The following is a 12,593-nucleotide window of genomic DNA, read 5'->3' as shown; positions in this document are numbered from 1 at the left end:
AACATTCCAGCCTTACAACATAAAACTTTAAATTATGTGTGGTATTTCTAAATAGCCAGAGTTCCTACCAGGGATAATAGCACAAAAATTCCTTCACACACCACTACTTTTTTGAAGCACAAATCTATCGCTACTGTCTGAAACTACTTCCTTATTACAGTTCTGGAGACAATATTTTGCAATGTTTCTGAGTAATAGCCCACATGACATCTCAGAAACAAGTTATATTAATACATTATCAGTTACTGTTACACGTTAAAACAGAAAAAAGCAATACATATTTATGTCAACAGACAAGTATCCATGACTTACTGCGGCGACTTCTCCAGGGAACTTTTCAGACATAAAAAGCTGGTTCAAAAATGGAATTACATACTACTAGTCTTATTTTATGTGTAAAATCTGGATCACTTATATATGTCATATGACATATTAAGGCAAGTCACATGTCTCTGAAAATTTATATACACTCCTGAAGTTCTCATACAGGTGCTTAATCAAGGTCCTAAAAAGGGTGGGACTATCTGAAAATATACAGGATAAAAATGTTTCTGACTAGAGGAAGATTATAGTATTCTACATGACATTCCTACCGTTAGCAAGAGAACAAACAAAAATACAAACAAAAACACCAAAAAAAGGATTGTGAAAGAAAAACTTTGTCTGACATTTATTATGTTATTTGTGTTAAGGATTTCTCCTAGTGGGACTTCATAGTTGCATAAGAAAGTCAAAATTAAGGTAGAGAAAATGTTATTGCCCACTTTAAATGATAATTGCCTGACCCTTTTCCTCCTTACTGTTTCTACATAGGTCTGATGCTCTACCTCCAATTAGTCCTAATACCCTTCAAAGGTGGAAGCAAGATTCAGATTTCTTTCTGTGTAAGAAGGAATCTCATTTATTCAGAGAAGCGGTAGAACCTCTTCATCAAGGAAATTAATTGTTAAATTGTTTAATTTTAAAATTAATTGTTAGAAACCTATTTTTAATTACCAAAATTGCAGTTCCGTCTTAAAAATTCTCTGCATTTCTGAAGCCATTTGGAGAAGGGTCTTCAGACAAATGGCAGCAAACCTTGCATACCAGCAATGGAGAAGAAAATAGTCTGAAAACAGTGCAGCTATACTCTGCAATGAATCTTTTGAGATAAGAAATACCTAAGCAATCAGGAATAACACAGTCCTTCTACAGGCTTATTTAAAGACTTGAAAGATTCCCAGAGACTTCAACGGATTTTTGATTATTTTCTTAACAGAAAATATAACAGGAGAACCATAGCGAAATTCTGCTGTCTGTCAAAAATGCCACAATGGCAGTGACAGTGAAGACCTGATAATTTTTGCTTTATTTTGTAAAGAGTATTTGCATACTTTTTATAAAGGTACAAAATTATCCACTTACATTCAAAATACATTTACTGAGAAGACACTTTTATGTGTTAAAAATGTCTTCATGGCTATTTTATGAAAACAGATTTAATAATTTGTTTAATAATCTACAATAAATATTAGTGATGAAAAACAGAGTTTTCACCCTAATAATATTCAGATTCTGCTTCACCTTTTTAAACAAAAGGTGGTTATAAAAAATCCTTATTCTGGCCATAGCATCAAGTCAATTCCATACCTTCTTCTTTTCCTGTCAGCATAAAGCTGGCCCCGATCCTTAATAAATCCACGGGTCTTGAATGGAAGATATGAATCTGCTCCATACAGTTGAGAAGCTGAAATGGCATTTTCTTCTTTTTTTACTGGCTTCTGACTTTCTTCATTTGGGAGATACATAAATTGATCACTCCCCTCAAGGGAGGAAGAGGAAGAGCTCTTAGCCATTGGGATTGAGTTGGTGGGATTTAGACACATTTTACTGCTGACACCATCTCCATGAACATAGCTAGCCTTTAAGTCTCCAGCCTGCAGGTAAAAAATGAGTGCTGGTAAGAGGCAACAACAAGACATATTATCAAGAAGCAAGGACCTAAGAAGTTTGCCATTTTATTTATGACTATATGTTTTGTGAGTTTTTTTCCTATAACTTTCTACACCACATGAATTTAAGGCAATGTATGTGACTAAGAGATTCTAGACTTTGCATTATTTTTTTTCCCTAATTAGATCAGCAATGAATTGGTATTTCCAAGTCTACTGAATTTCTCATTCATATTTATACCTTTTATTAAATGTACTGATACATATATTTATAGATTTTATTAAAAACTACCCTTGAGTTGAGCAAAAAATATGCGTAATACATTAGCGTGAAAGACATATGGAAGAGAATTCATTGCATCAAATTGTGCAATTTAATTTGGAAAAATCAGCCTATACATCATGCACTTTTAATTTTTCAGCACCAGTTTCCTAAGCTTTGAGATAAATATACATGACCTGGAACAGAGTTTCTCACGGGGAGGAAGGGAAAGGACTCTTACGTTTTGCCATTAAGCAATTTAGGGCCTGAAGAACCTCTCCTTCTGCACAAAGACAGGAATGGATTTGGGAATTCTATTTTCTCAGGTACAGGGATGAGGATTTAGACTCTAGTCATAAATAATTATTTGAATTCCTGTTGACTCGTCAGAAGATACTACGATACAGTTCACTGTTAGTCATTTATCTAGAGGCAACAGTCATGTAATTAGATACTGAATAATATTGAAAAGTCACATTGCCAATTAAAACACTCAATTTCAAAAAGCACCTGTATAAAAGCAAGAATAAAGGAAGAATTGCAAGTATCTCCAAAGCCCTGGTCTTTCTGATTGCTGAGTTCCTCTTTTCCAATTCCTCTTGAGATGTGCTTTCATCTCCATCCTCATTTTGTTTTTCTTAGTAAAAGACAGGAAGAACTGCTGGCATTTTTACAGCAGCCCACATTTGCATTCAAAGACACAGCACATGCAAGTCTGGAAATACTTCTGCTGCACTGTGCACATGACATGCAGGAAGGTAAAATGCTTTTCCCAGGTCTTATGCAGCTGTTCCTCCCTGAAAGTTATTCCTGTCTGGGCAGTGTTCCTCCTCAGCACCAGAGGGACCTTCTCCAGCAGCCACTCTGGCTCCTGCTGAGTGGTGCTTGAGGGAGAATTTGGCCCCAATCAGCAATTTTAAAAAGTTGAATGTGGCCACAGACTGAGCAATGGTTAGCAATCCAAGCTGAAGGCCCCCTGAGCAATACGCTGGGGTAACATCTCCATCTGTAATGGAGATGCAGTTCTGCAGCTCTGTCCTTCCAATCTCGATATTGCTCAAATCGAGAGTTCAAAGACTGTACTTTATAGTCCCCTGACAGCTGCTCACTCATGGGTCATTATTACATACATTCATCTCTTACAGTCATCTGTAATACCTATTACATCTCTTCAGTCCATTTTGAACACACTCAGCCTCTGACTTAAACTTCCATCTCAGCTGTCACATGAACTGAATCGGAAGTGGATGCAGTGAGTGAAGTGTTTCAGGGAATGGGTTTGGGGCAGGCAGGAGGCAAAGAAAGGGGGAAAAAAATAAAATCTCAGACTTCTAACATTATCTGATAATTTCTTACTCCTAAATTCCAACTTTCAGACCAGGGAGAACACAGAGCAGGTTACAAATCAATAAATAAATCAGTCACTTAAAGCATCACTGAAAAGTTACTACACACCACCAGGAGCTGGTATCTGTTTAGCTAGACACACCTAACAGTCACGTGTTGTGACTAGTCAGACTCCTGACCCCAGCCTAAATTATGGTATCTGAGTGTGACGATGGGGGAAAGATTCCAGGTGCAACACAATGATGTAAAATATAATTTGGCATGGACACTTTAGGTGATCTCCAGTGTCGGTGACAAGTGAAAAATGGCAATACTAGTCAGGATCTCCAATATCAAAATGTTCCATGACAGCTGTAGGACATCAACTTCACATTTTTTCATCAATATCTTGTTTTTGTTGAGTCTGTAAGCTTTACTGTGAACTTATAATTAACTTCTTAAATTATGCAGCAAATTTGTCTGTGCTGTGAATGAACATAGAATTCAGAAATCTGAAGTGCACACAAGCACTGCAAACGTTTCTGAGAAAGAAGCACATGCTGTTTAGCTCACAAACACACAAAAGAGACAGTAACACCTGCCTTAGAGTTCTTCCTGCAGGCTAGGGAGAATAATTCCTATAATTGACTGAATGTGTTAAAGGAGACCTCATAAAAAGGTTACAAAGTATAGTTGGAAAGAGTAAGATATTAGTGGTTTTAATTTATAATTTTATGAATTGACAGCACACCACTGCTGTCAGATTCAGAAGATCCTACTATCATGCAAATAATTTAACAGAAGATGAAGAAAAATTAGCCAGAAGTTCAAATATAAGCTTACTTGGTCCACTACCATGCAGTTTGCATATACTTCATCACTTCCACTCAGCATGGAAGAAAGTCTGGTTGCAGCAAAGAAAGTAGGGGGAGACTTCAATTTTCTAAGAACATCAAGGGTAGAGTGTCTGTGCTCTGGAAAAAAAAAATGTAGGGGAAATTTGCCATTAAATCTCAAACCATTTCCTTCTCATACTACCATAAAAATAGAAAAGTTATGTATTAAGCACCAAATCTTAGCATTATAATTTGAGTAATATTTGTGCAACCTCACCAAAACATGCTCATTTCATAACTGCCCAACATTTGCTATATGTTCCAGGAAACCTATAGCTGACAAAGACTCTCACGGGTACCACAGAATCATTCATGTACCTAAAAATAAATGTTCCTGTATCTTGGTTAGCAAAAGCTTCTATTTTCCACCTAAACTAGAACTTTGCAGAGACTTGTGGTTGCAGAAGGACACAGGACAATATTTATGTGCTGAGAAGAATTATACATGATTCTGCCTATACGTTAAATACCTGTCATCTGATACATTAAACAAATGAAATACTGTTCAATTGCAGTCAAATAATGATTCTCCTGAAGCATTCTACAGACTTAATTTACCTAGCCACATTAATACTAATCTTAAACCAAGAAATCAGATTACTGTTCTTAAAACAAAACCAACTAAACAGACAAAAAACCCAATAAAATTGCAAAAGGGATATAAATAAAATATCAGTAATACTGCCTTTACAGAGTGACAGCCATCAAGCAAGACTTGATCCATGAATGGAGCTTTTAGGATGAAGATAGCATCTGATCTGCTCTTGACCAGTTTTACCAGAAATCATTAACAGAAATCCAGAGTTTAGTTTTCAAAAGCGTGCTCATGACTAAAATACTAAAAAAGACTGGATGGGCTGTGTATTCTATGCCTTTGAGCAGCAAAAATCCTATCCTGCAGGCCCACTTCTCTTAAAGCTGGCTGTAAGAATGAAGAGCACATACCAGGTCCAGCAGTGGAGTTGGGTTATCTTCTCAATGTAAAGCAAGTAAAATTTAACAAAGCAGAAAACAGGTTTGCCGTAGACTGTGTGAAAACAGGCTAAAAAGAAATCACTGTTGTAGTTTTCCTTAAAATGTAAGTCAAACATTGCCATTGGAAGTGAATGGAGACACACTACTGGAAGAATGATGTGATAGAGGAAACTATTTCACCCAGCAAAATACCCAAAATCAAACCACTCAATAAATTTAATTTGACCTTGTCTTTTATTGAATATTATTTTTTCAATCTTTTTTATGCTGCATCAGAAATTTATTTTCGACAGAGGTGTAAATGAAAAGATACCACTAAAGACTTTCCCTATACTGTATTAATAAAGCAACATAACTGCTTTTGTAAAGTCACAGAGCCATATAGCATGGTTTGGGTTGAAAGAGAAGTCCAACCTCCCAGCCATGCCCAGGGACATTTTTCATTAGATCACATTGCTCAAAGCCCATCCAAGATGCTTATAGGCATTAGACTGCAAGAAAATTCATAATGAAAAATTACAGCTGGATTAGAAACAGCATTTGTTAAGGTCTGGTGCATTTGTTGCTTTTAAAAAAAGAAGTCCCAGACCACTGCCAAATCTGCAATGATACACCACAGCTTTTATTTAAGATGTTATCTCATAAAGCCTGAGAACAGTAGCCTCTATACTCGGAGAAAGATGGAAATTCCCATTTAGAAATGGCACACTCTGAGTATTTGGTTTTGAATCCTGGCAGGCCATGTGGGATCTCATACTATTAAAACATCCTTACACATCTTATTTTGTTTCTCTGTCCTGCAAGAATTTTAACATGATTTTAGTGACTGTCATATTGAGAACTGTTAAAGCTGCAAACCATTTCCTTTGGGATCTGACAAGACCCCAAAGCCTTTGTTTATAAATAATATAAAAGCATTGTTTTCTACAGCAGCTCATCAAACTCTGGCAGTTTATATCATACAGAAATGTGATTTGGCAAAATTGGTAGTACTTTCTTGTGGCAAATAAAGCTTTCCCAGGGTTGGTCTTAAACCAACAACCAGGCAAAAAAGTACGTGTCAGACTCTCCATTTCTTCTTGTTATGTGTATTACCTTCCCCAGCCTGCACTCCATCTCGTATATAAACCTGCTGGGTACAGCAGGCAAGGGTGGTGTACACCTCCCGTGCTAGGCTGGCAAAGGCTCAATACACACTCCTGAAAAACAGCCCAGGCATCAGGGATTCCCACATCACGGTGTAAACCTGAGCCTAAAAAGTCAGTTTCTTGACTTCAGCAACAGTCCCCACTGCTGGGGTGCAGAAACCTCCAAGATGAGAAGGCACATGTGTACGTCTCAAACACTGACAGACAGACAGCTGCAGAGCCAGCCAAGGACTGTCAGTAATGACACGCTGTGAGAAGGAATAGGATGTGGCTCAAGAGGCAGGGCAGCACTTTTCTGAGGCAAATGTCCTTCTTCTGGATCCTGGAGAAAGAACAGCACAATGCAGCTCAAGTGCAGGAATGAGGTCAAGAAGTAGGCAGGGACTGTAGGGGAAAGGTCAAGACCACCCAAGACCCCCAAAGCCCTCTGACTCAGTTCCAGAAAAGTCTAGAAAATCGGACAGTACATGAAAACTCATTTGTATAGAAAGCAAGAAACTTAGCTCCAGGCTAAGTGAAAAAAAACTATCTAAAATAAAAAAAACTATCTAAATAAACATACTCCTCCAAAGCTGGGCTGTATATGAGCCCCGGGACCCTAAACACCCAACTAGCTAGATTGACATTGAAGCCAGGACTAGTGATCTCCCTTTCTTTCTCTCTACCCCTCTTTAATACATCTCCCTGTCTCTCTCTTCTCTTTCAACCCACCTCTTTACAAAAAACCCATTGCTCTGTGCTTACAGGAGGACATCAGGAAATACCTTATAATAATTTCCATGCCACGTTGTAATTTACTACTAAAATTTTGTAAGTTTTTGTGGACTCTCTGGCTTTTGCCATTCATTTTGAGCACAAGCATATACCTTGGGTGATTTCTTCCCCTTCAGGGTGGGATGTCACATGGGGTCTTCAGAGTCACTTTAGTGGACTGCACATCCCAAACCAGAAAGAACCCAAATCCCCCTTCTAATAACACGTTACATTATTTTAAAATTCTGTACAAGAGTAACAACCTAAGTAACAAATTCTGGAGAAAGATGCTGCAAATACAAGTATAACAGAATATGCTACCTGCAGTAGCTTCGGCCTGTAAACCTTTATTAATGATTCCCATTAAATGCCATATGTTTTCCTGGAGATGCTCCAGTTATTCTGTTATTAATAGTAGTAGTCATGTTGTGACATGACTAAATAAATTTTCAATGGCATTTCAAATGGTAACAAATTATTCCAGGCTTCACAGAATCATATAATTATGTACACTGGAAAAGATCCTCAAAATCATGGAGTGCAACAGCAGTATGACCCCACTGTACCTCTTTATTCCCACTCTGCCCCCTCACCCCCTCAGTTTCAAACGTATGAAGGAATGGCAACATCAAACTAATTTTGTAACATGAGAAGTTTAAAGCCTTGCTGAATGTGGGGGAGACCAATATTAATCACATATTGACTGTGCTAGTAACTTATTTCCACCGGAAAGGCCCACGTAGTTTAAAAAGTGACAAAATCATTGCAAATGTCCAAATCACACACTGCATTCCTACAGCTTCACTAACTGCCTCCAGCCTGCTTTGCTGGCTACAAGTCCCTCTTACAGGGGATCTTACAGGACCATCAGCAGACCCTTCCCTCCAGGTTAACATGGCAGCAGGTAACAGCTCACTGTACTGGGTACCAGCAGTAACACACAGCAAGGCTGCACTTGCCTGAAAGATGAAGAATATCAACAAAATCCATTTTCAAATAAAATGTCTCAAACAATCTCTCCTGGGAATTCAAAAAGGTTATTCACATTGCAGATGCAAAAAATCATCACAGTTTATGAAAAAACAGGACTGCCTGTTTTTTGCCAGCAAACTGGCAAAGGCATCCCCAAAAGAGTTTAGGTTCTGTAAGGTACTGGAAGTGGATTTCAAGATGCTTACTAAAGCAAGAATGACCTGAATAGAACAGAGGAGAATTGGCTTTGCTACTGGAACAGCCCAGCAAGCACAGCTCAACAAGCTAATCCTTCTGCCAAAACTGAACACCCTCTGGCTCTACACTGTGATCACAGAAAAAGAATAAAGACATGTCTCCTTTAGAAGAGCTTGTGGCTCTCTGCCATCTGCTCGATCAACAGTCAAGATAGATTTTGTGTTATTTAGATGTCATGCTGGGAAGAATAATCTCCAAACATAGGTTAAATAAATGCCCTTGACCGAAGAGTAACTAGGCACAAGTTCTCTACATCTTCTCTAATACTGTAGAGTTACACAGCAAAGGCTGCACATTCCATCAGCCAAAAAGCTTCTACAAATACTATGACTTAAAAAAACCCCACATCATCATAGCAGTAATTAAAAACATGTCTTATGCTGGTGTAAGAAAACGCATTGCCTTGAATGGTCTGTGTCAGAAAATGGCAAGAACACAATACTGATTTTTTTTTCTCACAAAAATCAAAACTTGTTTCATTGGAGAACACACAGCAAAAGAGCAGTTAAATACATCAACATGACCAAGCCAAGAGCCAGGAAAGAAATTATAAATTCCCTTCTCTAGATACAATGAATAGTTTTCAGACACCTCATCACATTTACCCCCAGCAATCTGAGCAGGGGTTAATGTATAATTGGAAGTCAGTGAAAAATACAGGCAGCTAAGTGCATGGGTCATGCAGGACTGCAGATATACTGCTCTAAAGTCAGGTCGCCTGTATTTTAAGAAAGAAGTTCCTAGCATGGGTCCAACTGAAATGGCATGCACATCTGTAGATATGACCCATACAATCAATTTCAGGGAGAGAACTGGATTTAATTGTCTTAGGTCTTCACTCAGACAGCACAACTACTTCTGACAGCTAAATTAAGCAAGTAGTTGAGAGTAACCCTACATGGAAGGTAAATGATGTAGGCTTCGAAATGCTATTGTAATAGCTGAACATTTAACTGTCTTAAATCTACAAAGAGGAAACTAAAGCACTGTGTTAACTATATACTGAACAAGGGGGATCAGGCATATAGATGCTGGAAAATAATGCCAACATGTTCAAGATGTAGTCCTAAAGTAGCCACTGGGGATAAAAGCTCCTGCCAGCCTGACTTTCACCTAAATGTGAGCTGTAAGAAAGTATCTGTTTTCAACATGGGATTCACAGTCCTGACCCCCTCCCTCAAGAAGGCACCTTACCCACTACACAAGTGAATATACAAACAGAAATAAGCTGGTGTCTCATTTTACTGATCAGTACACCAAAAACATTACTCTCCCGTGATATGGGATGTACCCATATGGGATGTCCCCTTCACACCTCTGCATAAGTGGACTCGGTGTGTAACTCCCACCTCTCAGTGTAGCAGGACAGGCTCATCAGAGACAGATATTCCCAGCACCCCTGAAGGTTTTTAAAGCTCCCAAAAAGGCTGAGGGTCACTGTCTCTGAGCAGGTAAGACTGTGCAGAGTAAGGACTGTGCCTAGTGACAATTTCACATAAAATTACAAAATAAATACTTTTGGTCTCTTGCAGCAAGGAAAAAACCTAGATCCTCTTCGCAGTCCAATCACTAAGACAGAATCATGTTCACATTCTCTGTATAGTCTCATTAGCCTTTAAATATGCCATGCCCAGCAGCTTTAGCAGGAAGGGGCAATCTGCAATGCATGTCCCAAAGAAGTGAAGTCTGCCAGACTGCAGGAGTCCAGGGGAAGGGAGGGGCTGCACACCCAGTCCAAAAGGCAATCCTGAGCAGCAATGAAAACTGACTTTGGGTCTTAAAATGTGAAAACACTGATGTATATAGTGGGAAGTGGTGTGTGATAACTTTGACTCTCCATTCTGAAGAATAGGACAGTCTGCACAGCTCCCCAGCCTCCCAAGGAGAGAAACCCTAGGTCTGGATACCAACAGCCTGATGTTTCAGAGGGGAAGGGTGGCAGTTGAAATTTCATGGTCCAGAACAGCTGGAGCACCCAGCACAGGTACATGATTTCATGATTTGTGGAGTGGCTGGAAGAACACTGCACTGTTTCTTGCCAGGCACTGCAAATCTCCTGTTCACTGAGACCTGAACCCCTGTAGGAATGAAATGAAGCCATGAACTAGGTGCCCCAGACCTGCATGCCAGGATCAACTGGTCATGTTCAGACATTTGCAGGAAAAAAGAGATCATGAGCTTGGATCATGAGCCTGCCCTCCCCTTGCAAAAGCACTATTCCCACCACGTCAACACAGAATTTCAATCCCCCAAGCACAAATGAACCCTTGAACTTTACCACTGAAATATTCACAGGTACCCAAAAGCACCTTCTGGCTCCAATAACCCCACATACAAGGTCAGCTGTGTGTACAAGCCACATGTGTTGATATACTACTAACAGGGATGGAAAACAAGTTACAATACTGTAACATACCAACACCACATCTGTATCCAGTGTGTTAAAACTGATGGACTATTTAAAAAAAAATCTGTCCAAACAAAAGTGAATAAAGGATGCACAACTACAGTATTTACAGATAAAATGAGTCCTTCTTTTAGATGGAGTAAACACATGTGCAACTTGCAACACATTTCATCTCTGCAAATTGCATGTGCATCCATATACACTGCAGAAACTCCTGTGCAGTTGGAAAATATTGGATTTCCTCAGGAAAAGAAGGAAAGATTTAGGAAGTGCCTTGCACATTAAAACGTGCACGCTGTACACATTTTTCATTCTAAACTAGGTCAAAGTCTCAGTCTGTGTAAAAATTATTCTCTTGGTTTACTGAATTTAAAGACACTGACACATCTTACATCTCTGATTTGTTTCTTTCCCTTTCTGAAACACAAAGAAACTCCCAATTCTATGAAAGGAACTAGAAATCATATATTTTTGCCATTCTTTGTCTTCAGTCTTTTACTTTTATATGTAGTAAAAATTTTTCTTTCCTCATTAAAGCTTCCGATCATAACACTTCCTTACATAAACTTACTGGTCACTGTCTTTGAGCCTCCTTAAAAGCCCTCTTTCTCATGCTGACAGCATTTATAGCCCCTACCTCCCATAGATTTCTCCACATAGATGGGTAATGTCTAACTATGCAAAGACAGTGAATGACCCTTTTCATTTGCTTTTGCAGAAAGCAAAAGATTTTTCTCTTCATTCTGGTATGATTTTTTCTCATAATTTAAAAAACAAACAAAACCTGTTAGCTGTTAAGGCATAGTTGAATTACCAAATTCTCCCTAAATGAAAATAACTGCAACCAGCAGAAGTTTTGCAGCTGCTGCTGTGCCATGCAGCTCCAGGGTGTTAGAGTAGCTCAGTGAGAGCTACACATACATCAAGAAGAGAAAAAAAACCCAAAAACATAAGCGAGTAAAGAAATAAAAATAATTGCAATTAACAGTACATAATCTGGAGAAAAAATACTTTCTTTTTACTTAAAGAATTCCAACATCATTATCTAAAAAGGCATAAAAAACACTGAGGTGGATTTTTGATAGAAAGAAAATCTATCTCACACAAGCTTTTTATAAAGCCACCTTCACAGAAGCAGAAAATGAAAAGAAGGCAGAGCTGTAAGAGTCTTTTAAAAAGAAGAGTTATTTAAAAGAAGATAGCTGTTTCTACCTGGTTTGGATGCCCTTCTTCGAATCCTCATTTTAGGTAAGGAAGGCCAAGAGTAATTAAAAGGTGAATCAGAGTCTGAGTCCATTTTTGTGCTAAATAAACAGAGAGCAGATTCCCAAAGTTGCACTTTGTTGTTCTCAATAGCAAGTCAAGTCTAAGAGTAATGTGGAATAAACGAATGGACAAAGAAGGATCAAATTGCCCACTAAACACAGGGGAGGGAGAAGCTGTAAATGTTTGCTCTCTTCAGGCGTCCAGGCATGTAGACAGATCAGGCTGCAAATATTAAAGCAGAAGCAAGAAGGTTAAAGTATGAGAGCTTCGAGCTGAGCTGCTGCATCGTGGTCCAGAGCTATTTGAAAGGTCACTGTGTGCCAATGAATCATTAACTCACCTTTTCATTTTGATGCAAATGAAAACAATAGGAGCCGAGTAAGGAATCAGAAAATACTT

At 38.6% G+C, this 12,593-nt stretch overlaps 1 protein-coding gene across 4 annotated transcripts in view; it reads right to left on the bottom strand.

Moving 5' to 3' along the window:
* Positions 1-12,273, bottom strand: part of ARHGEF28 (Rho guanine nucleotide exchange factor 28) — a 62,302-nt gene extending 50,029 nt beyond the window's left edge. For 2 of the 4 annotated variants that reach the window (XM_058827496.1, XM_058827495.1), the window contains exons 1-3: positions 12,141-12,273; positions 4,363-4,493; positions 1,630-1,916 (exon numbers count right to left, since the gene is read on the bottom strand). In XM_058827496.1, coding sequence (XP_058683479.1) covers positions 1,630-1,916; positions 4,363-4,493; positions 12,141-12,225 — 503 coding nt within the window. In that variant the 5' untranslated portion in view covers positions 12,226-12,273. The remainder of the gene's footprint in view (positions 1-1,629; positions 1,917-4,362; positions 4,494-12,140) is intronic. The other 2 variants (XM_058827493.1, XM_058827494.1) reach the window with 1 other exon arrangement.
* Positions 12,274-12,593: the final 320 nt, after the last annotated feature.

The sequence above is a fragment of the Poecile atricapillus genome, chromosome Z (genome assembly GCF_030490865.1).
Source record: "Poecile atricapillus isolate bPoeAtr1 chromosome Z, bPoeAtr1.hap1, whole genome shotgun sequence".
Classification (NCBI taxonomy): Eukaryota; Metazoa; Chordata; class Aves; order Passeriformes; family Paridae; genus Poecile; species Poecile atricapillus.
This window is presented reverse-complemented; position numbering and strand designations above follow the sequence as displayed.